This window comes from Mustela erminea, chromosome 6, assembly GCF_009829155.1.
Source record: "Mustela erminea isolate mMusErm1 chromosome 6, mMusErm1.Pri, whole genome shotgun sequence".
NCBI lineage: Eukaryota > Metazoa > Chordata > Mammalia > Carnivora > Mustelidae > Mustela > Mustela erminea.
Window position 1 is genome coordinate 50,658,852 of NC_045619.1, and position 26,644 is coordinate 50,685,495.

Sequence of the window (26,644 nt, forward strand, 5' to 3'; positions counted from 1 at the left end):
AAAATTGGGACCCCTTAATTTCCCAGTTCCCAGCCTTCTTTGGGGGTGTTTTGGAATTATCAAAGGTTATAGAATAATGCAATAAACAGATCGTGTTCTTGTCATAAATCACAATATATTTTTCAGCTAATAAGTTCTGTATCAAGTCAATGGGGAATATGGATAGATAGAACAAAATGTGATGTTTACAGTTGGTGAAATATATGATAAGATTATTAAATATTTGTTTTATATGAGGAACAGAAATTAAAATTTTACTTTTTAAACTATTTATATTTACTTTGTATACTTCAGGACTTGATTGTCTAGGTTTTTTGTTTTTTTGTTTTTTTGTTTTTAAGATTTTATTTTTAAGTAATCTCCACATCCAACGTCGTGAGACTTGAACTTAAAACCATGGAGTCCCATGCACTAGGGACTGAGCTAGCCAGGCAGTTTTTAATGACACAATCTCAGACTCTGTATTCCTGGCTTTGTCTGAAGGACACAACAAATTTGCAAGAATACTGTAATGCCAACATAATCAAAACTAGAAAAATTCTAATTAGAGATTTAATTTGGGGTCATATCTTTTTCACAGAAGGAAAAATCATAATGACCATCTCTTACCTGAGCAGGCTTCTTCTGAACGACTTGTTGTGGCTAAGGAAGAAACAAACAAAAAGAACTGTTACATTTTAAAGGAAAACATACATAATGAAAATAATCAAGTCTACATGTTTTAAATATAGACACCTGCTGCAAACTAGAGACAAAATATTGGCTCTAAAATTGGATTCACAGGGCACCTAGATGTCTCAGTGGGTTAAGCCTCTGCCTTCGGCTCAGGTCATGGTCTCCGGGTCCTGGAATCGAACCTGGCATCGGACTCTCTGCTCAGCAGGGAGCCTGTTTCCTCCTCTCTCTCTCTGCCTGCCTATCTGCCTACCAGTGATCTCTGTCTGCCAAATAAATAAATAAATAAATCTTAAAAGAATCTGGATTCACTGGAGGAGGGAAAGGAGCTATTTTGTTCAAAAACACTCAGCTTTCTTGAGTTACAATTTACATATTATAAAATTCACCCGTAAGGTGTATAATTCAAAGGTTTTTTTTTTTTTTTTTTTAGATTTTATTTATTTATCTGACAGAAAGAGACACAGAGAGTGAGAGAGCGCACAAGTAGGGGGTGGGCAGCAGAGGGAGAGGGAGAAGCAGGTTCTCCACTGAGAACCTGATACAGGGTCCGATCCCAGGACCCCGGGATCATGACCTGAGCTGAAGGCAGATAGTTAATGACAGAACCACCCAGGCACCCTTAATTCAAAGTTTTAGTATATGCAGAGAGTTCTAAAGTCACCATTATGATCTAGTTTTAGAACACTTTCACCTCCTCTCGAAAAAGCCCCATACCCATTATCAACTCCTCCCCACTCCCTCCTATCTCCCTGGTCACCCTCCCAGCACTAACCAACCACTTAGCCTTCTGTCCATATAAATTTGCCTATTCTGGACATTTAATGTAAACGGAATCCTACAATATATTGTCTTTCGTGTCTGGCTTCTCCTATTTGGCACCTACTTTCATCCTGGTCCTAGCTCCCATCCCCACTTCATTTCTCTTTACGACTGAACAACATTCCATTGATGGATATACCACATTTTGTTTGTCCGCCCGCCAGGTGATGGACATTTGGTTTTTTTTTTTCCCTGCCATTTGCTATCGTGACTAACGCCATGAACATTTATATATAAGTTTTAGTAGAGACATGTTTTCATTTTGCTCGGGTACAGATAACTTGGAGTGGAATTTCTGGGTCATATAGGTAACTCTATGTTAAACTTTTAAAGGAGTCGCCAGTTCTTCTAAGCAGCGGCACTGTTTTACATTTCCACCTGCAATGTATGAGGGTCCCAATTTCTCCATATACTTGTTAACACTTGTTACTGCCCGTCTTTTTAATTATAAACATCTACTGGGTGTGAAGTTCAATGTCACTGTGGTTTTGAGTTGATGTTCCCTAATGACAAATGATGTTGAACATCTTTTCATGAGTTCATTGGCAATCTGTAAATCTTCTTTACAGAAATGTCTGTTCAAATCTCTTGCCCATATTAAAGTTTGTTTTTTCATTATTAAGTTGTATGAGTTCTTGCTATGTTCTAGATGTTAGTGTCATTAGAATGTGATTTGCAAATGTCTTCTACCATTCTGTGGGTCTGTTCACTTTCTTGATAGTTTCATTTGCAGACTATTTTGTTACACCTGCATTTGTAGCTCTTAAATTATGTAGGTAGCACAGAATTTTCTTATCTGAGTGAAAACTTTTCTACCTAGTCTAAATTAATTTTTTTTAATTGCTTTGTTTTTGTTTTTTCTTTTAAAGATTTTTATTTATTTATTTGACAGATCACAACTAGGCAGAGAGAGGGGGGAAGCAGGCTCCCTGCTGAGCAGAGAGCCCAACGCCGGCCTTGATCCCAGGACCCTGAGACCATGACCTGAGCTGAAGGCAGAGGCTTAACCCTCTGGGCCACCCAGGTGCCCCTAGCCTAAATTAATTTTCCAATAATGATAATATTCGAAAGATATTTAAGTTACTCTTGGTTAACGTTAAGTGTAGGAGCTGAAGCCCGAGCCTTCTGATAGATTACTTCCAGTACTCACTCTCAAGTCTAAACAGGAGCCTTACTTCTTCCATCTACACATCACTAGGACTTGCAAACACAACTGTGCCACTCTGAGGTGGATCGTGACACAGCTTTGTGGCACAAGTGAAAAAAATAAAATCACTACAGTTTTCCCAAATAACAGAAGTTGGGGCAAATTCACCATATCGTGGGGCATAGAGCTCCTATTCATTTTCCTTCCTTTTGGAATTTCTATGATGGTATGATGGTCCTATTGCTGATGTATTAAACATGCTGGGGGACCTGGGTGGCTCAGTCGATTAAGCGTCTGCCTTTGGTTCAGGTCATGATTCCAGAGTCCGGGGACTGGACCTGGATCGGGCTCCCTGCTCGGCGGGGAGTCTGCTTCTCCTTCTCCCACTCTCCCTGCTCATGCTACTCTCTCTCAAATAAATAAAAGAAATCTTGAAAAAAAAATGTTAGATAAAAATCATCAGAGCTTTTTTTTTTTTTTTTTTTTAGATGGACAAGATAAAAACTTTTTAAAACAACAAAATACTTTTGTTCACTGAAAAGAAAAAGCTCTTCCCTTCGACTTTTCATCACAGGGGAGATGACATCATAAAAGCCCAGATTGCCAGATGATATTTTCTCCAGGTGGTCCTGAACCAAGGACGATGAGGACTTCTTGCCTCTTAGGATTCAAAAGTGTGTGCTGAGAGAGTATTCATTTCAAAGGAGTCATTTGTAAGGACAGACCACTTTCTTCTTTCTCTTTCTTCCCGCCGATGACACCTGTACACATGTTTACTCCCAAACCGTTTCAAATCCCCACACATTCTTGCACGCTGACTGGTTTCTACTGCCCAGAAGTTCCCCTCCTCTTTTGGCTGAGGATCCCGCGTTCATGGGACTCCTGCACACTGCGGGGCTCAATGAAATCCTCTGAAAGGGCTGCCAGCTCACCCGATTTTCCATGAATTAGGTCCTGACACTTCAATGAGGGGAAAGACAATGTCTGAACCTCAGCCAGCCCTGGCTCCCGGCCTAGTCCGTGTCACAGAACTCCTACCAGCTGCCTTCCACACAGCACTTCATACTTCTCAGACCACCAAACAAACAGACCCTTGAATGCTCTCAGGGCTGCTTGGGGAGGAGGCTGCCAGGATGTTTTCCCAGCCTCTGGTACCCGGTGGCTCCAGACGGTGCTGACCAAGTTTTTTGTTGTTATTCTGTTTTGTTTTTATTTTTATGAATGGCTTTGGGAGAAAATGCCGACGGAAGCATAGTACGACAGCCATTCATAAAAAGGGAAAGGAAACAAACTCTAGTCTGGAAATCTTCTGGGACACCAAACTTGCGGGCGCAAGTTTCTTATCTTCCTCGGGGGCATCTCCTAGCTTAGGCCTAAGTGTTGACACCTAGAAACCAGTTGCCTCTTAGGATTCTTGTCGTCAAGAACATGGTTGGCCACTACACCTCTAGAAGAACTGAAAGGTTCTTCTAGAACTATGCCTATGACTCGTTAGTGTTGCTGGCAGTCTATTTCCCTGCATCTTAATACATGAGTCATATTTTATACAAGCGTTTACCGTATAAAAGCTAAAATCCTTTTTCTTTTAGCAACTCCCGTCCTTTTGTGACCAGGACAGCCCATGCCTTATTACTTCCTTTTTTTTTTTTTTTTTGAACAGGGAACCCAAGGAATAGGGAATCGAAATCACCTCCCCTAAGATCATTTTCTAAAGCTCAAACAACTCGAGTCTTCTACTTCTATTAATTGCTGTATAATGCTCCGAGGAAACCCATTTTCTTCCTTTACCTACCGCCCTCCCCCGCCCCCCAAGTCAATTCAAATCCAGATCCGATTCAGGAGGAGCGTGGCTCTGATTTCCACTCCAGTTTCATGTTCTTCTTTGGGATCTCAGGATTCTCCATTGCCACCACGGCCAGAGGAAGCCCCTGGCTTCCTGAACAGGGACCAGCTCTGGTTTACGAGGCTGCTGGTGACAGACGAATGCCAGAGGACACGAGTTAGGTCCCACAGGTCCAGCTGATCTCCTCTCTACCTCTGGGAGATTCTTCCTTCGTTACCAGCTGTGGAGGCTCTAATGAAGTCCCCTTTAAAGGCGTGGATTTCATGACGACTGTGCTATTGAACAAGTCGCCAAGTCCTCTAACTTGTTGACTTCGAGGATTCTGATGACTCTGTTTCTACTAAGTCTGTGCACGTAGTAAGTTCATATACTTTAGGCACCTTGTCGACTTGGCATGCAAACTCTTAGCTCACTGAAATTTTGAGTTCCTTATGTTAAGACAGAGTTAAAATTTTCAAAAAGCTTGTCATGCAAATCTTTCACTCAGTTGTTGGATTTCAACATCTCAGACACAGTAGGTAAAAGAGGGCTTTCCAGTCAGAATGAAATAACATCACCATCCAAAACAAAGGGCTCTGAAGTTCAAGTGCTTTGGGTTAATACAATGTTAAAATAAGAGCGTGAGAACTAAAAAGAATCCATCACTAGGACGTATCACGGAAAGATTTAGGAAAGCCCTTTCTAACCACACGGACTTCAAAGTGTGGTTCTCTGCATATTCATCCTTACACTGGACAAGTCAGCCAAATTCAAAGTACAATCTTTCTGCAAATAAATATTGTTAAAGTTTGTACAGAGTGTAGGGTACAGCAGGCTAAGAAAATGCAAGGGACACAAAAAAGCAAAGCATATACTTTTTGAGTTCTGAGATCCTACAGCGAATGAGTATTTCTCCGAACAAAAGAAAAATAATGATTGAATTTTTAATGTCCACAGGGTATTTTGGTTTTGAAGATTCTGTAGAAGGGCACTTGTGTAGGAAATGGTCTGCTACACCAACTATTTCAGAATAATTAAGGGGTTCCCCAGCCCTTGTGAGAATCCAACCTATGGTTCCACGGAGTCTAGGTATTTAAAGCTGATACTTAGACAGCTAAGCCACCCTTCTGATAGGCATTGAAAGAAAATCCTCAATAACAAAGGGCCTAGACATTAGTAGCTCATTTTTAGTACTAATCTAAACAGTAAATGAAATGAGGCTGAAATTGGGTTTACCAACTTCATTTTGAAGAAAAAAAAAATGAGGTACAATGTGCTGTAAAGTAAGGAAGATCATTATGTAAAGAGTCTTAAGTTGACCTTGAAAGAAAATAGCCCTTCATTCAGATCTCTTTACAGATGGGTCTTTTGGTTTCATGTAAGCAGCAGATTTTTAATCTAATTATATCTTTTGTTTTTGCCAGCCACTGGGAGGTGGTTTTGTCCACTTTGCTTTGAAATCCTAAGACCGTTGTTCAATCAAGAGGTACTTCTGTTCCTTGGCACAATCTTTTCTTCATGTAAATTGTTTTTCATTCTCACAGTAGTACAGAGTAAGACAGATTCCCCTAGTTATTTACTAAAAAAAGGATTTTAAAACCCTCGTCTCTTCTGTGAGACACGAAAAATCCCCTTCAGTGGAACTCTCCCTTTAAGAGAGTTCCACTGAAGGGGACTTTAATGTCTCCCAAAATAACATCTCACAGATAAGCCCAGCTATTTCAAATTTTAAACTAAATATGGGATCATATTAAAAACAATTGCCAAACATGTTATCTGTTTTTAGACTTCCAAAGAGTCCTTTATGCCTAAGTCAGCTCATTGAAAAAGCGGGTCTTATGATTGCAATTTTAACCACATGAGGGCAATCACCTTCTTATTTTGCCTGAACGGACTGAAGAATGTATCCCTACCATTTGGAGAAAATGTCATTAAATAAATTGACCGATTGCTCAATTACCTCAACTACTTTCTGGCCTAAATTAATTGGTTATTTGTAGTAAAAAACATCAACCAAGTTCAATAAGTAGACATAGCCCAGATTCTACACAAGTAATTGTCCAGTTTCTACATAAACACTTCAAACATGGTCATGAACCATGAAGGCCCGTTCACGTCATGTGGTGTATAGACTTACGGGAGTTTTTTTTGACTTGTGTTTTGAACAATACCCCTTTTCACCCTTTGTCCCAAATACTTAAAAGGAAAAAAAAAGGGGGGGGGGAAGAGCTCTCTTTCTGTATATAACCATTCGTCAAGATTTATTTTCATTCATGTACTGAGAAAATATGCCCTTCACCCTTTAAAGTTTCACAGTTCTATTTTGAACGTATTTTCTTTGAATATGACATGAGCTGAACTGGAGGGAGATTACCATCATCAAGAATGAAAATTCCTCCCTGCCTTTCATGAAATGAGGTAACCAACGCATTTGTTCATGACCCTCTGATTTACAGTTTTAAAACTTCAATTTTCCAGAAGTCAAGATTTATATTGGAGTTCCTTTAACAAAATGAGCACATTCTACAGGTTTTGAACCAGTTTTTAAAAAGTGTAAGAAACTTCCCCCTCTTTTACAAATCAGATCTTCAGTGGAATCCCCCAACAGAAAGCAGACAAAACGTTACTGCTGACGGAATGTCAGTGCCTCATTCACTTGACTTCCACTGCAACCCATTCCCTGCCCTATAAGGATGCAACTGGGTCCCTCAATGGAACGCTTGAGCTCCAGGGAAGGTCACTGATCTTTAAAGGTCTCTGATCTTTAAGTGCAAATCCTGCATCAGACCTGTATCGCCAGGATGGGTGGAGGCAAAGCATCCCCTTTCCCTCAGCAGGACTTACACTGTTGATTGAACCATATGAACTTGCACATGTGTTGGTCAAACCCAGAAGACAGCAACAAGTTCAGGTTAGCCTGATAGAATCAGGGTAAGGGGACCATTCTCCTTATAATTTCTGTGAGTCGTCATTAGGCTTTGGTAGCCTACCTATATGCCCTACAGATTTTTATACTTTCTGTGCACCTAGATCTTGCACTCAATTCCCCATGCCACCCCACCCTGACACTTATTTTGCCAAAGTACTCCTGACTCTGTAGGGAAAGAAGGGATTTGCTTATACCAGGTGTGACGTTCCAGTTTTCTTGTTGATTCTGCAGCTTTTCTTCTGGTACACCATGGCTGGCTTTGTGATCATCTACCTGACCTCTTCTCATACCCAGACAAGACCTTCTGCACTTTACGTCTTCAATGAAATGGAATGGCTGGAATAATTTGTATGTAACAATTCTTGGTGGCTACCCAGGAAAGCTCTAAAAGGAAAAATGGAGCTTCTACTGTAATTAAAATGGTCAACTCTCAGTTACTGACACCAGCATAGGGGAGTGAAGTTCAGGGTACTCTCTAACACCAAGTGGTCCAAAATTATTTTATTTACTTTAGAATTTTTTTTTTTTTTTTTGTAATTAGATAGCAACATGGTGTGTCTGAAGTTTGAAGAATTTGTTTCAGATCAAATGGTGCAACAGCGTGAGGAGATGACATGGCTATAGCTATACAAATCCCATCTGTGTTGCACACAACACTTTTCTTGGGCTGGCAGTCTTGTTTTCCTGGTTTCCTTACTTGAGAATGATCCTGCTCCCTAGTGGTGGGAGGCCTTAGTAAAGAGAAACCATCTACCATAACTGGCTGGTGGCAATCTTCCTCCAGCTTAGAAAAAGCTTGAGTTAGGTCATAACTTCTATTTCTTGTGCCTCCTGTGTGCAGTTAGAGATGACTGTGCAATGTGCGTACACATGTAGTCCGGATGGTTACAATTTGACAGTAACATCTGGCCCTTATAGTGCAAAGGAGATTTTGTACAAAGTCTCCTAAGAAGTGATAAATCTATAGGGAGTTTTGGCAAAATCTCTGGAATTTCTGCTTGGTATTGGGGGGAAGGGAAGGTGTTCTTTTTTTTTTTTTTTTTTTTTAAAACTCTACTTGGCTTTACTCTTAGACTTCCATGCAAAAGAAAAAAGTAACCATCATTTTAAAATTATTTATTGGATTATTGTAGCAAAGTGTTCTCACTGCTGCTGGACTCATTTCATCTGTTCAAGGATGAGGACAGTCACATCTACTTTAGTTAGAGTTTATCAGCGTCAGCCTGGGTGTGTACCTTAACATGCCACAGCACTTCTCATGAAGACGGATTTGGGAGCCAGTACTTTGGAGTCTTAGCCTTCCCTCTGGGGCCTTTCAGACACCTTCAGAATGGAGGGCAAAGATCAACAAGGGACCTTTTTATTAAAACTTTCAGTGTCCTGATTAGTTTCAAAAGCCAAACTTCTATACTCTGATGAAGTTACTCATTGGCTCATCAGATTCTAACTGATACTTGATAAACCAAAAATCAGAGGGGGACTGGGTGTACAAAATAAATAAGAAATATCTCCTGGCCTCAAGAGGTCTAGAGTCTAATGGGGGAGGGGGGATGTACAAGAAAATAGATATTAAATTCAATGTGCAATTTTAGATTATTTTTTTCTATGTGCAATGTAATCTCTTATGTTCAATGTAATTTTAAGTGTAGAGAGGCATGGATGGCCATGAACAGTTTTCCTCTAATAAAGAAAGACAACATGATTTTCCCCCCTTTAATAGGGAAAATGACAAAGTAAAGATAGAAGAAAAAGACATGCAAGAAGAAATTTGAAGACTTGTTGTAGAGAAAAAGTTATCACTTCTTTCCTATCACACACACAAAAAATACAGATTGGAAAGATATCTCTTTGTTTTTGTTTTTTGTTTTTTTAAAGATTTTATTTATTTATTTGACAGACAGAGATCACAAATAGGCAGAGAGGCAGGCAGAGAGAGAGAGGAGGAAGCAGGCTCCCCGCAGAGCAGAGATCCTGATGTGGGGCTCGATCCCAGGACCCGGGATAATGACCTGAGCCGAAGGCAGAGGCTTTAATCCACTGAGCCGCCCAGGCACCCTTATTTCTTTGTTTTCACTTAAAGAATATAATTAAGCTTAAAAAACAAAACAAAACAAAACAAAAAAAGATGCAGTGTGTAGGTAATGTTAAAACTGGTTAGTTTTAAAATGATACTTCGGTGTGCTCTTGAGTTACAGTATTTAAGAGGCATTTTTATTTCATAGAAGATGGCAGGTTTGGGGATATAAGGCATTCTGAAGTGAACAGTCACACACAGGTGGGGTAAAGGAAGACATGGTCTCATGAATTGACTCTTCACCTCAGTTTTTACGATTCTCCAAAATTTAGGGCAAAATTCACCTGTAGGCCAACATTTCACCTAACTGAAAATGATGAAATTAATGTTACTTCATAAAAAAAGAATTAATCTGTCTCAGTACTATTTCTTTATTCTATAAGTTTTTAAACAGAAACACTATGTATTTTTAAAAGGCTCATTATTTATCTATTCTCTTTATATATTTCTTTTTCTCTCCACATAACCATTCATGTAGCTAGTTCACTCTGCATATACACACAGTTAACAGCACCAAAGTAAAATGAATAAATGTGTGCAGCACCATGCTGCTGGGTTTCAGCAAATCACTTATGCATAGATACTGTGGGCTACGCTCATACTTCAGCTAATGTCAGCTTTAGCCAGATAGAAACACTAATTAATGTTCAATACTAGATGAAGTCAGACATCTATGTGATAATGGAAAATAAATTATGTATTATTGAAGATGAGCAATAATTAATACTCCAAGTTTGTTAGTGATATACCTGAAAGTCTATTTAAGATATAATGTCTTCTTAAGATTTGAATGATTCTTCAGGTAGTTGTTATAAAAAATTGTATTCGAACTTAAACCACTTATAACCAATTTTTCACATAACATTTACACCTTTTCTTGTGTGGTCGGCCAGTTGCTCATGATAGAAATACTATGGTTTTTAAAAAAGCATTTATTTATTTATTTGAAAGAGAGGGAGTGAGAGAGCACAAGCAGGGGGAGGGGCAAAGAAGAGGTAGAAGCAGGCTCCCTGCTGAGCAGAGACTCCTCCCCAATGTGGGGCTAGATCCCAGGACCCTGGGATCATGACCTGAGCTGAAGGCTGATGCTAACTGACTGAGCCACCCAGGCACCCCACAAATAATGTGATTTTTAAAGTAGTTTTAGTTATTTTTATTTTGATGAAAGAGATTTACAATCAGTACTTAGAAAATTTCTTTGGGACAACAACATCATGGTGGCTTGAGTTTTATTCTTTATTCTTATTTTCTCTCCTCTCTGATTTACAACTACTCCATAATATGAAAAAAGAAAGAAAGAAAGAACGAACGAACGAAAGAAAGAAAGAAAGAAAGAAAGGAAAAGAAAGAAGGTGCTTTTGCATAGCACATCAGGACACTGAAAGATCCACTGGACCTCAGAGGAGGTGTCAGAGTCAGGGAAATGGCAGTGGAGCCCACAGGTAGCAGAGACAGTGGTGGCAGAGAGAGGGTGGCAGCTGGCCAGCAGTAAGCCAGCACAACCTTTTTGTCAAAGGAGGTGGTAGGTGAAGGCAGTGAGTGAGGGTCTGCCTGGTCATGCCCTGCAGCTGGAGGAACCCTTGCTCTCTCTGAGAACAGATGGCAGTGACTGGGGCTGGGTTGGGGGAAGAAAGGGAAGGTAAGTAGGCAGACAAAGAGAACTGAAGGAAAGCTTTCCTGTCGTCTGCCTCAGGAGTCAAGAGGACTGCTCAATGGTCACTGTGACCCTTCCCACTTGAAAGTACCCCTACCAGGCAGTAGGCATACCCAAAGCCCAAGTGCTAAGTACACATCTCTTCCTCTGTTGCCACACTTTGTGGTGGTGGTTGTTGTTGTTGTTGTTTGTTTGTTTTTTTCCTTTTATGTGTTTGCTGTCAACCTTAGTGGGGAGTCAGCTCTGGCTGGGTAGAGAAACCAAAAACATGTGCTATAATGCCACCTTCTGGAAAACTAAAGGAAACCTCTAAAATACCAGCCTCTTGAACTATTAAGAATCAAAGTAAACAAAACTCTGCCTAAATAAGACAGGTGTTCCCTACTTCATATACAGAGGCAAAAGCAATTCTCATCAAACACCATGGAAAACCATGGTAATACAGTATCACATAAAGTGACAATTTTCTAGCAACCAAGCCCAATGACATGGAATACGGCAGCCAAAATGATAAAGAATTTACAAGAGCTGTTATAAAGAAATTTAACAAGCTACAAGAAAATTCAGAACGTTAACACAATGATCTCCGGAATAAAGAGAAGGAGTACTTTACTAAAAAGATTCAGATCCTAAGAGTACTTAAAATAAATGCTAGAGATTTGAAAACCTCAATAAATGAGACAAAAAAATGCATTAGAATGCATTGGCTATAAGGCAGATCATATGAAAGAGAGAATTAGCGAGCTCGAGGACAGAAATAAAGAAATTATTCAAGTGAAAGAGGAGAGAGAACTAGATTTTTAAAAGTAAAGAAACCCTATGAGAACTGACTCCACTGGAAGAGATAAGATAAGAATAATGGGTGCCCCAGAAGGAGGAAAGAGGAAGGAAGCAGAGAGCATGTTTAAAGAAATAATAGCTGAGAAGTTCCCATGCCTGGGGAAAGAACCGGATGTACAAGTCCATGAAGCTAATCAAATGCCTTGTCATCTCAATGCAAAACAAAACAAAACAAAACAAAACAAAACAAAACAAAACAAAACAAATATCCATCTCCAACACACATTATATTAAAAGTGTCAAAAGTCAACAATGAAGAAATAGTTGTAAAGGCAGCTGGGAGAAAAAAGATAGTAACTTACAAAGGTACTCCCATTAGGCTACTGCAGATTCCTCAGCAGAAACGTTTTGGGCTACAAAAGCGTGGAATGACCTAGTCAAAATATTAAAAGATAAAAACTTCCAGCCAAGAATACTCTATCTGGTAAAGTTATCTTCTAGATATGAAGGAGAAACAAAAGCTTTCCCAGACAGACAAAAGCTGAAGGAATTCACCATTATTAGACCTGCCTTCTAAGAAATGTTGGAAGGAGCTGTTCAAGCTGAAAAGGCAAAGGTATACAATACACTGATAAGGTGATCAATAATCAGAATTAGAACTGTAACTTTTTTAGAATGATATGTTAAACTCTTTAAAGGTTAAAGGAAAAGATGATTAGAAATAACTGTGACTACTACAATTTGGTAACAAAATCACAGTGTCAAAAGAGATAATTTGTGACATGAAAAATAGAAAAGGGAAGAGTAAAAGGATGGAGACTTTATAAGCAAAAGAAGATAAACTGCTATTAGCAGAAAATGGACTATTTTTTATAAAACGAGGTAATCACAAAGCAAAAATCTAGAGTAGCAACATGAAACAAAAAATTGGGGCACTGAGAAAATCAGCATGGAAAGCCACAAACTTACAGAGGTAGACAGAAATAGAAGGAAAAAGAAACAATGGAGAGGGGCGCCTGGGTGGCTCAGTGGGTTAAAGCCTCTGCCTTCAGCTCAGGTCATGATCCCAGAGCAGAGTCAGGCTCTCTGCTCAGCGAGGAGCCTGCTTCCCCCACTCTCTCTGCCTACTTGTGATCTCTGTCTGTCAAATAAATAAATAAAATTAAAAAAACAAAACAAAACAAACAAACAAAAAAAACCAGAAGGCAAAAGATAAAATGGCAGTAGTAAACCCTTACATATCAATAATCACCCTAAGTGTAAGTGGCTTAAACTCACCAATCAAAGGGCACAGAGTGGCTGAATGGGTAAAAAAAAACAAGACCCAACTCTTTGTTGCTTATAGGAGACTCATTTTAGCTCTAAAGAAGAACACAGGTTCAAAAATGAAAGAATGGAGGATGATATTCCAAGCAAATGGAAAAAGAAGGTGAGCACAGCCACAGTTATATCTGACAAAATAGACTTTAAGCCAAGATGGGTAACAAGAGACAAAGAAGGTCAATATATAATGATAAAGAGGTCAATGTCAAGAAGATATGGTAATATAAGTATATATATGCTCCCAACACATGAGCACTGAGATATATTAAGCAGTTAGTAACAGATTTTAAGGGAGAAATAGACAATTCACTATGATAATTGGAGGGACCTTTAGCTAGACTAAGAGCAAAAGAGAGAAAACATAAATAAATAAAATTAGAAACGAAATAGGAGACATTACAACTGATATACTATAGATGTACATGAAACTACTATGAACAATTATGTGCCAACAAGTTACATAACCTAGAAGAAATGGATACATTTCTTGAAAGGAAGAAGTAAAACTTCTTATTTGCTGATAATAGGATCCTACATATAGGAGATCTCAAAGAATCAGTCAAAAACCTGTTTGAATTAGTCAACAATTTCAGTAAAGTGGCAGGACAGAAAATCAACATAGAGAAATCAGTTGTATTACTTTACATTAATGATGAAGCATCTGAAAAAGAAATAAAGAAAATAAAGAAAACCATCTCATTCACAACAGAATTAAAAAACAAAACAAAACAATGGAATACTTAGGGATAAATTTAACCAAGGAAATGAAAGATCTGTAAAATGTAAACCACAAGACTTTGCTCAAAGAAATTGAAAAGTGAAACTCCTCCCATGTTCATGAATCAGAAGAATTAATATCATAAAATGGCCATACTGTAGGTTCAATGCAATCCCCGTCAAATCACTGAAGACAATTTTTATAAAAATAGAAGAAACAATTGTAAAATTTGTGTGGAACCACAAAAGAATCCCAACAGCCAGAGTAATCCTGAGAAACAAGAACAAAGCTGGAAGTATCATGCTTCTGAATTTTGAACTACACTTCAAAGCCATAGTAATAAATATACTATGGTACTGGCACAAAAAAATAGACATGTCAACCAATGAAACGGAATAGAGTCCATAATTAAATCCCAGTACATAGAGTCAATTAATATTCAAAAATATCCAATGAGGAAAAGATAGTCTCAACACGTGGTGCTTGGAAAACAGGAGAAGCAGGGAGAACAATGAAATTGGATTCCTATCTCACGCCACTCACAAAAATGAACTCAAATAGATCAAACACTTAAACATAAGACATGATGCCGTGAAACTGGAAGAAAATATAGGGAAGATGCTCATCGATGTTGGCCTTGGCAATGATTTTTGGGGAATGATGCCAAAGCAAAAAACAATAAAAGAAACAGATCAGTAAGTGAGATTACATCAGACCCAAAAGATTTTGCAAAGCAGAAGAAAAAATGAACAAAGTGAAAAGACAACCTACAGAATGAGAGAGTTGTTTTTTTTTTTTTTTTTTTTTTTTTTTTTTGCAAACCATATATTAGGAAGGGGTTAATATCTAAAATATATAAGGAACTAGTCAACTCAACATCAACAACAAACAATCTGATTAAAAAATGGGCAGAAGGGGGTGCCTGGCTGGCTCAGTGGGTTAAAGCCCAAAGGAAATGAAAACAGGATTTTGATAAGATATATGCACTTCTGTGTTTACTACAGTGTTATTCACAATAGTCAAAATATGGAAACAATCCAAATGTTCATCAATAAGTGAATGGATTAAAAAAAAAAAGTGGCACCTATACACAGTGGAACTGTGTGGAGTACTGTTCAGCCATTAGAAAGGAAACTCCTTTCCATTTATGACAATGTGGATGGACCTTGAGCACATTATGCCTAGTGAGATATATCAGAGAAAAATAACTACTGTATCATGTCACTTATATATCAATCTAAAAAAGTGAAACCTTAAAAAAAAAACCAGTAAAATAGTGGCTACCAGGAGATGGGGTGGTAGAGGGATAAGAGAGATGGTGTTTAAGGTACAAACTTGTTATGAGTATTAAATAAAACCACTGAGATCGACATACAGTATAATGAATAGAGATACTAATACTGTACGACACTTATGTAATAAGTATATAATGAAATAAATGTTGCTATAGCAACAACCATCTTACAATATATAAATGTATCCAAGTAACACGCCATATACCTTAAACTTACACAATGTTACATATCAAATTTATTCAATTTGAAAAAAAATTTCTTTGATTCTAAGAACATTTGGTTCTTAGACTAAAACATTTAAAAATAGTTCTACAGAATGATTTGAGTATTGAGTATTTCCCAGAAGCTATAATAGTTACACATGGAAATTGAATTTAAAAAGCTGAATCATGATTTTAGGCATTTCCTTTCCTGAAGGAAAGAGTCAGTCAATTTATTTGTAATCTCTTAGGTTCTCAGGAACTACAAAGGGATAGTTTATGGGTTGTGAGCTCTGTGATATTTAACTGAGTCATATCTCTCCTAGAACCCTAATTTAGCAGTATTTTCTTGGCACCAGTGAAGGGCTGACTTTAGCAGTTGAGTTGTTTTCCTTGGAGGAAGTTTAATATTCAATCCGAGAAATGTTAACTATTCCCGAACATTAGCTTATATCCTTTAATTTTTTAAACAGTTGTAGAAGGCAGTTCTCTTTCTTCCACACTTTCACACTTCCAGTGAACAGGCAGCTCCCTGGTCCTTCCAGAAAATACCTTCTTCCTAGACCCACCCTCAAGGTTTTCTCTGGATTAATGTCCTTTTCTTCAGAATCCATAAATTAAAATGTCTTTTTCCTTCTTCTGAAAACCAAATGTTTCATTCAGCTTGTCTCCAAAATCTCTATTTCAAACTCAAGTGGCGCTAGCTTCGGATAAGCCCCGAACTACCTAACTCAGGTCAACTGTTCTAAAATGGATAATTCTCTGATTGATATGCCACCAGTTTAAAAACCACATATCTTTGTTTATACTATTCCAGAAATGTCTCTCCGAACTGCACTTCCTGGTCACATTCATTGAATTAAATATTTTACAATTTTTAAAGATATTATTTATTTACTTGAGAGAGAGAGAGTGAGAGTGCAGGAGAAGGGGCAGAGGGAGAGGGACAAGGAGACTCTGCGCTGAGTGCGGAGCTGATGTGGGGCTAGATCTCATGAAAGTTGAAATTAAGAGTTGGACTCTTAACCGATGGAGTCACCCAGATGTCCCCAAACATTTGTCCCCAAACATTTTTAAATTATAATTCAGAATTAGATCATAGACTTCATTTTATATCATACACTTCATTTTATATCAGTCAGATGATATTAGAGCAATATATACTTTACAAAGTGGGTACAGTCTAGTTGACTTCACAACAGCCATCTGAAGCAAGTAACGCTGTTCAGATTTACTTGGAAGAAGGGGGACCCTAAAGCAGCGAGTGACTTGAAAGAGATGACAAGGCCAGTATATAATGAAGTGACCACGTCAACCCACGTTGTACAGCTTCACATCTTTTGTTCTCCCCCACTCTACCACACTGTTCTGGCAATTAGCTTATTCTGTGTTTGCTTTCCTATGAAAAATCCATGCTATAAGCAACCATCTTCTCTCATGCACAAAAATAACACTTTTTTAAAAGTAAGAAAAAAAAAATCTAGATTTCTTGGACGATGATTTCACTAAGAAAAAAAAAAATGACCAACCAAGAAGAATAACTGCATCTTGATGAAATAATTTTAAAGATCTTAGCTCAAAAGAATGTTTCTAATCTATTTAAAGGGCACATCAGTATTAGAAGACTGTTTTCCTAATAACAGTTTTCCTCTGAAAGGAGTTTTCTCCTTGAAAAGTTCAAGATGTCTCAGGAATATAAAGAGCATCTTGTTTGTCACTAAATTTTTATAAAAGTAGGAATCCCATCCTGTTATTCTTATCTTTATATGTATACTTTCCTTCACCCTTTTCATCTATTCCCTTCAGAAAGTCTGTGGGGAAAAAAAATTTTATTTTAGTCAAGAGGGCAAAGGCTAAATTTTCTGAGATAACTTCTAATGAACTTTTTGGTTGGTTTCCTTCCCTCTTGTTTATCACCTGTTCTAATATGTGATCATGTTTAAAATATTAGCTATAAATGCCATGGTGCCTACGACACAAGCTATACCTGGTCACATTTCCTGTATCTGTGGTGTTTATAATCTTACGTATTACTTATTATTGTCTGTGACCAACATGTGAGGAAGAACAAAAATGCCTGCTTCCCACACAGATGCCGTACAGGTCTTTCCTACATAGGTCCCTCATAGACATCACCAGACATTTCCCCCCTTCATTCCCCGTGGTTTTCTCCTCAAGAAATCTATACATCTCCTGCCTTTAATTCCTTGTTCTGTACGGTCTCTCCATTCACTGGCTGGTGCTTTTGTGCATGTGTTCATTTCTTTGGAATGTGACCACCCATGACACTTATTTTTTACCCATGATATATATAAATACACATTGCCATTCAGAGGGAGTCATTTAAAACACTCCATTGAAAGCCAGCATATATGTGTATAATATTTATATATATTTACATTAAGGCATAATTACTAGTCCGAGCTGTGTACGCTGACCACTCCATGCTCCAACCTCAGAGAAGCTGTGCAGACCACACCAACAATGGAAAATTCCCAGGGAGTCTTCACAAACAGGGAAATCGCCCACCCACCTGGCTCAGCTGCTAACATACTTCCTGTCTTCTGCATGAAGTAAATATTCCAAAAAGGTTTCTAACTGAGTCCTAAACCCTAAATTTCGGGGAAGAAGTCCTCTTCCTGGAGTCGTAGTGATACCTTTCATTGATCTCGTAAAAGCTGCTGGTTAGAAATGGTGATGATTCCTGACTACACTCCTGGATTCAGGAGGAACTTGGGTACCCCTGCTCTGAGAATCACCATCATGGGAGCGACAATTCTTCCTCCCAGCAAGGCCGTCGCTGACACAAGAGAGCTACCTTTACGCAGATCCAAAAGTGACACAGGAAAATGGGTATATTTTTAAAACATGAGAACACATATTAAATACGACTTTATCTCCCTATATTTCTTATAGATCAGTGTATGCGGGGAAGATTAATGGAAATCAAACTAATTTCTAAAGATGTAGTTAATAAATTCTGATGAATCTCTCAAGTATCCCAACAAAGAAATTTCCTCTTGTATGCTTTTGGGTACAAAAGGGAACCCAAATGCAGACGGGCGTGATAAAGACGTTATTTATCTAACGTGACGCAAAGCCTGGACAAAAATGCACCTCCAGAATTGGTTAATTCAGCAGCTTAAATTGAGTTGATTAAATCTCTGAGGCTTCAGATTCTTTCCTTCTCCTCCACTATCTTCGATTTATTCTCAGCCTGTCTCCCTCAGAGTCCCCAAATGGGTTCGGCTGTTCCTGGTGGCGGTTCTAGGAATGTCCACATCCAGCGGGAGAGGTGGTTTCTTCCTATGGTCCCGAGCCAACTGCCCTGCAAGGGGAATGGGGTCTCATGATTGGCTCTGACCAACCAGACTTACCGCAGGCTAGGGACAGGGTCACTTCCTGTGAACAAAGGAAGCCGGGTAATGGCTACAGCATCGTGACTGACTTGGCTTTGCACATTTTACTAATCCCTGTCTTTGAGGGCTGTGGTAAGAAGTGCGCTCTTGACTCTGAAATTGGCTGCACAGGTTTCCCTTGCCTTGTTCGTCCTGTGTTAGGGCATGAAACTTTGGTCTTTGTCAAGCGTTTCTTTGTAGAATGCACACATTTCTGTTTTCCAGTTATTATGGAGAGGGTGTCTGTGATTTTTGCTTTCCTGGTCTGTTTGGAATTTTCCTCTGGTAAATCCAGATTTGCATTCATTTCGTTGTGGACCGAAGGGTGTAGCTGTTCCTGACAGCTAGTTAATGAGTGTGCCACGCTGCCTAAAAACCAGCTGTAACTCATTGGTCATGTCCAGAAGGAATGCCAGAGATGGGTAGTAAATAACTAACATGAGCTCCCGCCCACATTCTGGATGCGGACTAAATGTCTACTTTTAATGGGAGTCGAGTGGAGTTCTGCTTGGTTACACTGAAGAAGGGCAGAACCTGCGGGTGCGCGGGGGGCCGCTGGCTGCCTGGTAATAACTACCCTCTTTGTCTGATGCTGCTCTTCTGACTCCCTGTCACTTCCCGGGGAGTGTCCTTACTCTGTGAATGCGTTGTCTCTTGAAAAGAAGTGCTTGTCTCTCTGTAGATGCCGTGGGCTTCAACTCCTGGCTCTAGATGATACATGTTTTGGTATGTCTGGGCTTACTGCCAGAGAAGGGTAGGTATCTCTGCTCTTAGGAGGAACTGTTGGTGGTGGAAGTTTTTTCTTTTCCTTTCCTTTCTTTTCTTTTCTTTCCATTCCTTTCCCCTCCCTCTCTTCCTTCCTTCCTTCCTTCCTTCGTTCCCTCCTTCTTTCTTTCTAAAGAGGGATGTCTATAGGGTGCTATTTTTGATTGTAGTCGCTGTTTCCAGGATACGGAAGCTGCTTTGGAGTACCATAGAAGCAGCTTTTGGCCTTGGGGAAATTCTCCCCCAAGCAACTCAGTGTCATTTGTAAGGGTTTGGAGGTGACATCTTTGTACCTGCAGAGATCCATTCCCTTCACACACAGGGAAAGGAAGTTTAAGACGGTGCTAAAGAACGCGGCTCAGGAGCCAGAAAGGCCACTGAATTCAGGTCTGGGATCAACTAGGCTCAGGCTATGTGACTTGGTAGCCACGTAAACCTTAATTGACTAATTTGTATAGTGTGGATATCTCATTGGTGTGTTGGGCTGATTAAAAACGATTAATGTCGGGGCGCCTGGGTGGCTCAGAGGGTTAAGCCTCTGCCTTCAGCTCAGGTCATGGTCCCAGGGTCCTAGGATCGAGTCCCACATCGGGCTCTCTGCTCAAAGGGAGCCTGCTTCTTTCTCTCCCTCTGCCTGTCATTTCCTCTATTTGTGCTCTCTCTCTGGCAAATAAATAAATAAAATCTTAAAAAAAAAGTTTTTAATTAAAAAAAAACCCACAAAAAACGATTAATGTCTCTTAACTACACGGCACAGCTGCCTGCTGTAAGAACTTAATAAACACTGCAGAATCGCACTAGGGAAGGTGGCGGTACTAGTAGAGTAGGGACAGTAGGGACAGTAGTGATGGTCAGAGCAATAGGAATCCTAGGAGTCAGAAAAGCAACGGCAGCGGTGTTCCTCATTGTTTCGGATTTCCATTGTTTTCTATCAAAGAACGAGGTGTCTTTCTGGTGAATGATTCCCGGACGGTCTGCATCACATATTTCAAATCCACACTCTCATTTGCCCGCAAGTCCCGTAGGCCGTGCCATTTCGGTGGCCTTGGAGATTCTGGTTCCGGTCGCACAGGAATGCGCATGGCAACCAGAAGAGGACTTTTTACGTGCTTTGTTCACCTAACTTGCGCAGGACAATGGCAATTTCCTTTGAATTGTGTGATGCAGAGTTCATAGGCAGACATTTGACAAAGATGTTATCTAGCCCGATTTCCTTCATTCAGCTCTAGTCCGGCTATTTAAAGCCCTTGATTTGTGGATAGGGATGTCCTCCCCCCACATTCTTGTAAGGCCAAAGAGGAAAAAAAAAAAAAAAAAGAATGGAACAAAAGATTTACAGAGAGGGCAAAGAACACACGCATTCATAATATTAACAAGGAACCATTACTTAATGGTAAAAGTAAAACGACTTAATAATAGTGGCTCGCAAACCCATCTGACCCACAGATCCCATTTGTTGAATGGATCCAGCCATAGGAACATTAAAGCTCTGTATGTGTTAGGCATGTTTGAGAATTCCCTGTAGCTTTTTTTTTCATAATATTCCTGTAATACGACGCTGCATCAAGAATACAGCGCCCCAAACACTTAAATGCGGCCCCGCAAGACTTTACAGCTGAAAGTGCTTCCCTTGTTCTCCTATCTTCAAAACACCCTGGGCTGCTGGGAAAGAGAGCCTGGTTTTAAAAATGTACTATTGTCAGGGATTTCTTTTGAAAGGAGGCTGTATTTTATTAAATATAGTTAATGATTACCAGTAAGATTGCAAGATTAAAAAAAAAAAAACACAAAAATGAAATTCTTTATTCTCTTCAAAAATGACCTCTCTCCAAAACAAACTTTCAGCAAGTTACAAAACTAGAGCTTCAGTGAAAGTAAACTTAATTCTCCTTCTTCCAGGTTATGTGTTGCTTGCAAACTAGCTCTAGAATGCTTAGGCTGTCGAGAGAGTCAAGAGATTGCTTTTTAAAAGGATAACAGCAGCAAATACTCACATCGTGTCTGCAAGTGTGTTACACAGACAGGGGGGAAAAAGCCCTAATTCAAACAGATGCCTTTAGGCTATAACGAGCATGTATAACACACAGCAATTATGCAGATATTTCTGTCAAAAACATTTCATGTATTCAACAAATTTTCGGGTAGCTACTTCGTGCTACAATGACTAACAGACTATTCTCTGACAACTGTTAAGCAGCCTCTAAGAGATGACATTTCACTCTGAGTTTACTTACTTAGCAACACTTCTAATGTTTCTGATAATTGATAGTGCTCCCTGTATAAACATAACCTTAAAATTAAGCTAAATTTCCAACCTATCGTTGGATAGTCAATAGAATGCAGAGCTAATGTGAAAAAGCTTGGCTATTCCAACAATCTAATTTTCCTGATGTTTACCCCCAAAGACTCAGCACATACAGTATCGTCAGGAAACCCAGCCACACACATTCTGTACGTCTCCTTCTACTGGGAAGCATTAAAGCCAGTACTTCTGGCTGTGGTGACGCGGGTAGAAGAACCAAGGAAAGAAGAGAGGGTTTGGCAACCACTCAGTTCGGAAGCCATCTTTCTGTCACTGCTGGAACCTGTAATTGACTCTTCCGCTTTCTCTGCTCTGACCACCTGCACAAAAGCCTACTCCTTTGTTCTCTCACCCTCAGGATCCCTCCAGGTTCTGCGGGATCACACAGGCTTGGCTGCCAAAATAGTAGCTAAGTCAGAGTCTCCTAATGTCCTTGCAGATGCTACTGCTCCTTCAGGGTCTTCAGGGAGAAGACGAGGAGACTCAGGGAGAACAATTTGAAGAATGGGAGCCTCTGAGTTGAGTGCTTACCTTCCCAGTTCCTCAGCCTACTTGTAGACCACGATCAACTTGTGAGCTTTCATTCGTATAAACGATGGTAAATATCTGAACAAAAGTTCCTCAGTTCTGCTCATCACTAAGAGATGGCCTGTGTGGGAGCCCCCAAAACTAGGGGTTCTTATAGAGAAAATGGAGGCACGATGAACTCAGCATGGAGGCTGAGTTTCCCATGAAGGCCAATTCTGTATCCTTCAGAATAGCCTCGACATATTAGATAGTAAAACCACATGTATATGAACAAGGGGCCTCGGGTTTACGAGGAACCATTCCACATCATGAATCCCAGTATTCTTTTCATAAAAAGCAAAGAGACTGAAGCATAAAAAGATGCTAATATACTAGTCAAGAACTTGACCACTGCTTACAACTGGAAAAAGTGCCACTGGATCCAGACAATACTGATTTGTCTACTTACATTTTACCAATGTCACAAAGTACCACTGTTGAAAATCTGTATAAATTTTCGATTACTCAAACTGTGTTGAATAATATCACACAGTATATCGTTTAAATGGGACTTAGAGCCTTGGCACCATATTTTCTTTAGGTGGTTCTTTTTTTTTTTTTTTTTTTAAATTACACAGAGAAAGAAAGCCTAAGCAGGGGGAGTGGCAGGCTGAGGGAGAAGCAGGCTCCCCACTGAGCAAGGAGCCCGACGTGGGACTCGATCCCAGGAATCTGGGATCATGATTTGACCTGAAGGCGACGCTTAACTGACTGAGCCACCCAGGTGCCCCTAAAGATTTTTATTTACTTATTTGAGAGAGAGAGAGAGAAAGAGTGCATGCACAGGCACAGGCAGGGGGAGGGGCAGCAGGAGAAGGAAAGAGAGAATCTTCAGACTCCCGACTGAGCACAGAGCTAGTTGCAAGACTTGTTCCCAGGACCCTGAGATCATGAGCTACGCCAATACCAAGAGGAGGACAATCCACTGACTGAGCTACACAGGTGTCCCTAGGTGGCTTTTTTTTTTTTTTTAACCAGATGGAAGAATTCTCTTATCTGTGAGGGCTACTGTCATGTGACCACACAAACACATGAACATTTTCTCAGGAATTCAGCCAGCTGACAGAGACTTAATATCTTCCAAAATAGAGACGATGTTCTGGCAAAGCGAGGCAAAAATGGAGATAAGGTATGGTTGATACAGGTGTTTACAAGATCTCTGTGGCTGCTTCTGAGGGCTCCTTTCTGCACAGGCTTTAGTCCCAGAACAGTTTCATGCTGCCGATAAAGTGGGTCCCGCTGGCACTACCTTCCACACTCTGTGCTGATGTTTGTGATCGTGTCTCCATGGTTTTAAGCAAATTAAGGACAGGCTGATTCTCCTTAGACATGGTGAGTAACACTTCAGTGATTAGAAAGTATCTTCACTTTTCTTTATTGCTTACAGAAAGCAAGCTAATGTTTAAAAAGATAAAGATGGGGGAGCGCCTGTGGTGGTTCAGTCAGTTAAGCATCTGCCTTCAGCTCAGGTCATGATTCCAGGGTCTGGGGATTGAGTCCCTCATTGGGCTCCCTGATCAGCAGGGAGCCTGTTTCTCCCTCCCCTCTGGTTGCTACTCTGCCTGCTTGTGCTCTTTCTCTCTCTCTGACAAACCCCCCCCCCCAAAACAAAAAAACAACAACAAAAAAATAAAGATGGGGACACTGGGTGGCAGTCAGTCAGACAGAGGGAGGCCCGTATCGGGAGCATGCTTCTCCCGATGCTTCTCCCTCTCCCTTGACTGCTACTCTGCCTGCTTGTGCTCCCTCTCTGAAATAAATAAAATAAAATAAAAGATAAAGATACGTTTGGTAGATAGTTCCCACCATCTTTTATATTTATTCTTTCAGTGAAGAACCATTTCAGAACAATAGACCTAACTACGGAAGGCCACTTGAGGAAATGGTATCATTTTGTGACTATTTTTGGTGATCTTTGTATCCCTTAGCATTAATTACCTTTGATTCACTGTACAGATTATTCAGTATATGAAATGGGTTTTTTAAAAAAAAAGATTTTATATATTTATTTGACAGAGAAAGACAGTGAGAGAGGGAACACAAGCAGGAGAAATGCAGAGGGTAAAAGGAGAAGGAGGTTCCCTGCTGAGCAAGGAGCCCAAAGCGGGGCTCGATCCCAGGACCCTGGGGTCATGACCTGAGCCAAAGGCAGATGCTTAGAGATTGAGCCACCCAGATGCCCCTATATGACATGTTAATACAAACTGGCTTTCATGAGAAATTCAATCTGTTTTCCAGACTCTATAGAGATTGTTTAGATGGGATAAGTGAAAGGGTAACTTGCAGCACAACTTATGCACAGAGAATGCGTATCGAGGAAAGTTGAAAAAACGTTTTGAGCTTGGTGTGATTTCTGATCAGGTGGAAGCAATCTTCTGATAAAGGTAGCAGTAATCCAAGTAACCAGCTTTTACAGAGGCCTTGTCAAGGTCTTTTCTATATATCTCCACGTTTATGAAAACAGAGGAGTGGACTGAAGTTCCCCAAGACCACCCAGGCAGCTGATAAGCAGCTCATGATAGATGATGCAGACGTTTGAACCTACATTTGTCTGTCTCCAAAGGCCACAATTTCCCTCCACATTACGCTGAACAGGTGTGTCATGATGGTCAAGTATTGGTATGAATGCAATCCATCCCCCAAAGTATCCTAGCCCTAATTCTCAAAGTGGGGAGCAATGCTGTTCTGGGGCAGCCCAAGAACAAACTTAGTGTACGTGGAACGGAGCCACGCTGCACAAAACTGGCAGGCTGAGGTCTGTGATGTGTGCCAAGAATAACAAAATGGCAGCAGCACGGAAAAGACCACTGACTGATATTGTTGGGATACTTGCACTTTTTTTTAAGATTTATTAATTTATTTGAGAGACAGAGGGAGTGAGAGAGAGAATCCCAAGCAGACTCCATGCAGAGAATGGAGCTCCACGTGGGGCCCAATACCCGGACCCTGGGATCACAATCTGAGCTGAAACCAAGAGTTGGATGCGTAACCGACGGCACTCCCTTAGGATACTTGTTTCTTAAGGAGTGAGGGAACCCTTTGCAGAGGTGGCTGCTCTAGTTTTTTGACTTGAACACTCGTTTGGCAGGTGGTAGCCTTGTCGCAAGGCTCAGGGAGTGCTGCAGCTGCGTAGGTTTCTTCCAATTTCACGAGACAGTGGTCAATGATAGGAAAGGTACAGTCATGTTCTGAGTACTTTTCAAGGAGGGACCGGGTGCCACTGGCCTGGGGATGAACATATTCGTTCCTGTAGTCCACATAATTTGTGACCCTATTGCTCTGTCTATAGTCTTGGCTACCACTGTGACTGGTCCTACACCCAAAACAGCTGAATCTTTGAACTCAATCTACCCTCACAACTACCCACTGAACTTATTAATTCCTTCATTTCTTCAACACACACTCACTGAGTGCCTTCTATGCACCAGGGATGGGGTCAGGGGCATCACAGTTCCTCTCATATGGTGAGCATTCAAGAAATGAGAAAGGAAAAAGAGTGAAAGAATATGATCTTTGCCAGTTGACGAGTCTAATGATGCTTGGGCTAATGATCAAACATCATCGAGGAACACATAAAATTATATTCAGCACACTGATAAATGTAGTCAAGAGACACATGTACTATGTACATTACCCAGATTTTCATATATAAGAACACTATTGAAATTTAAAGTTAAAAAATTAAAGACATTAACGTTCAATTATCAGGAAAACTGATATCTTCAGAAAGTCCAAAAGTAGCTGAAATTTTACAGTATCTAGGTTTGACACACATACCTGCCCCCCGGCCCGGCTCTTAACTTCCCCTTCCTTTTGGGATGGAAGAGGGCAATGGCAATGAATGTTGAGTATCTCGCTTTATACTTCTCAGGATGACAACGTCGATTTCTTACACTTGAAAATCTGGATCTCACAGCCAAACTGTGCCACACAACAATTAGAGAATGAAGACGACTATTTAAATTAGCCACATTTAATAGTTTAAATACGAATCGTTTCTTGGATTTGGAAATATTTTCGTCTGGCATTGGTTGTGGTAATTTGGTCCCTGGCAACTAATAGGTCCACGCACTCAGAATTTTTAGAGAAAAAAGAATAGATGCCTCATCAGCAATTCGTATGCTAAAAATACTATATAAACTTGGACACACAAGATTTTCAACACGTATGCAC

At 40.0% G+C, this 26,644-nt stretch overlaps 1 protein-coding gene across 2 annotated transcripts in view; it reads right to left on the reverse strand.

The window, feature by feature from the left end:
* HMGA2 (high mobility group AT-hook 2) overlaps nt 1-26,644 on the reverse strand; it is a 139,531-nt gene that overhangs the window by 14,481 nt on the left and 98,406 nt on the right. The window contains exon 4 of one of the 2 annotated variants that reach the window (XM_032347138.1): nt 610-642. In XM_032347138.1, the coding sequence (XP_032203029.1) occupies nt 610-642 (33 nt within the window). Of the gene's footprint in view, nt 1-609; nt 643-18,309; nt 18,768-26,644 lie in introns of those variants that run through there. The other variant, XM_032347136.1, reaches the window with a different exon arrangement.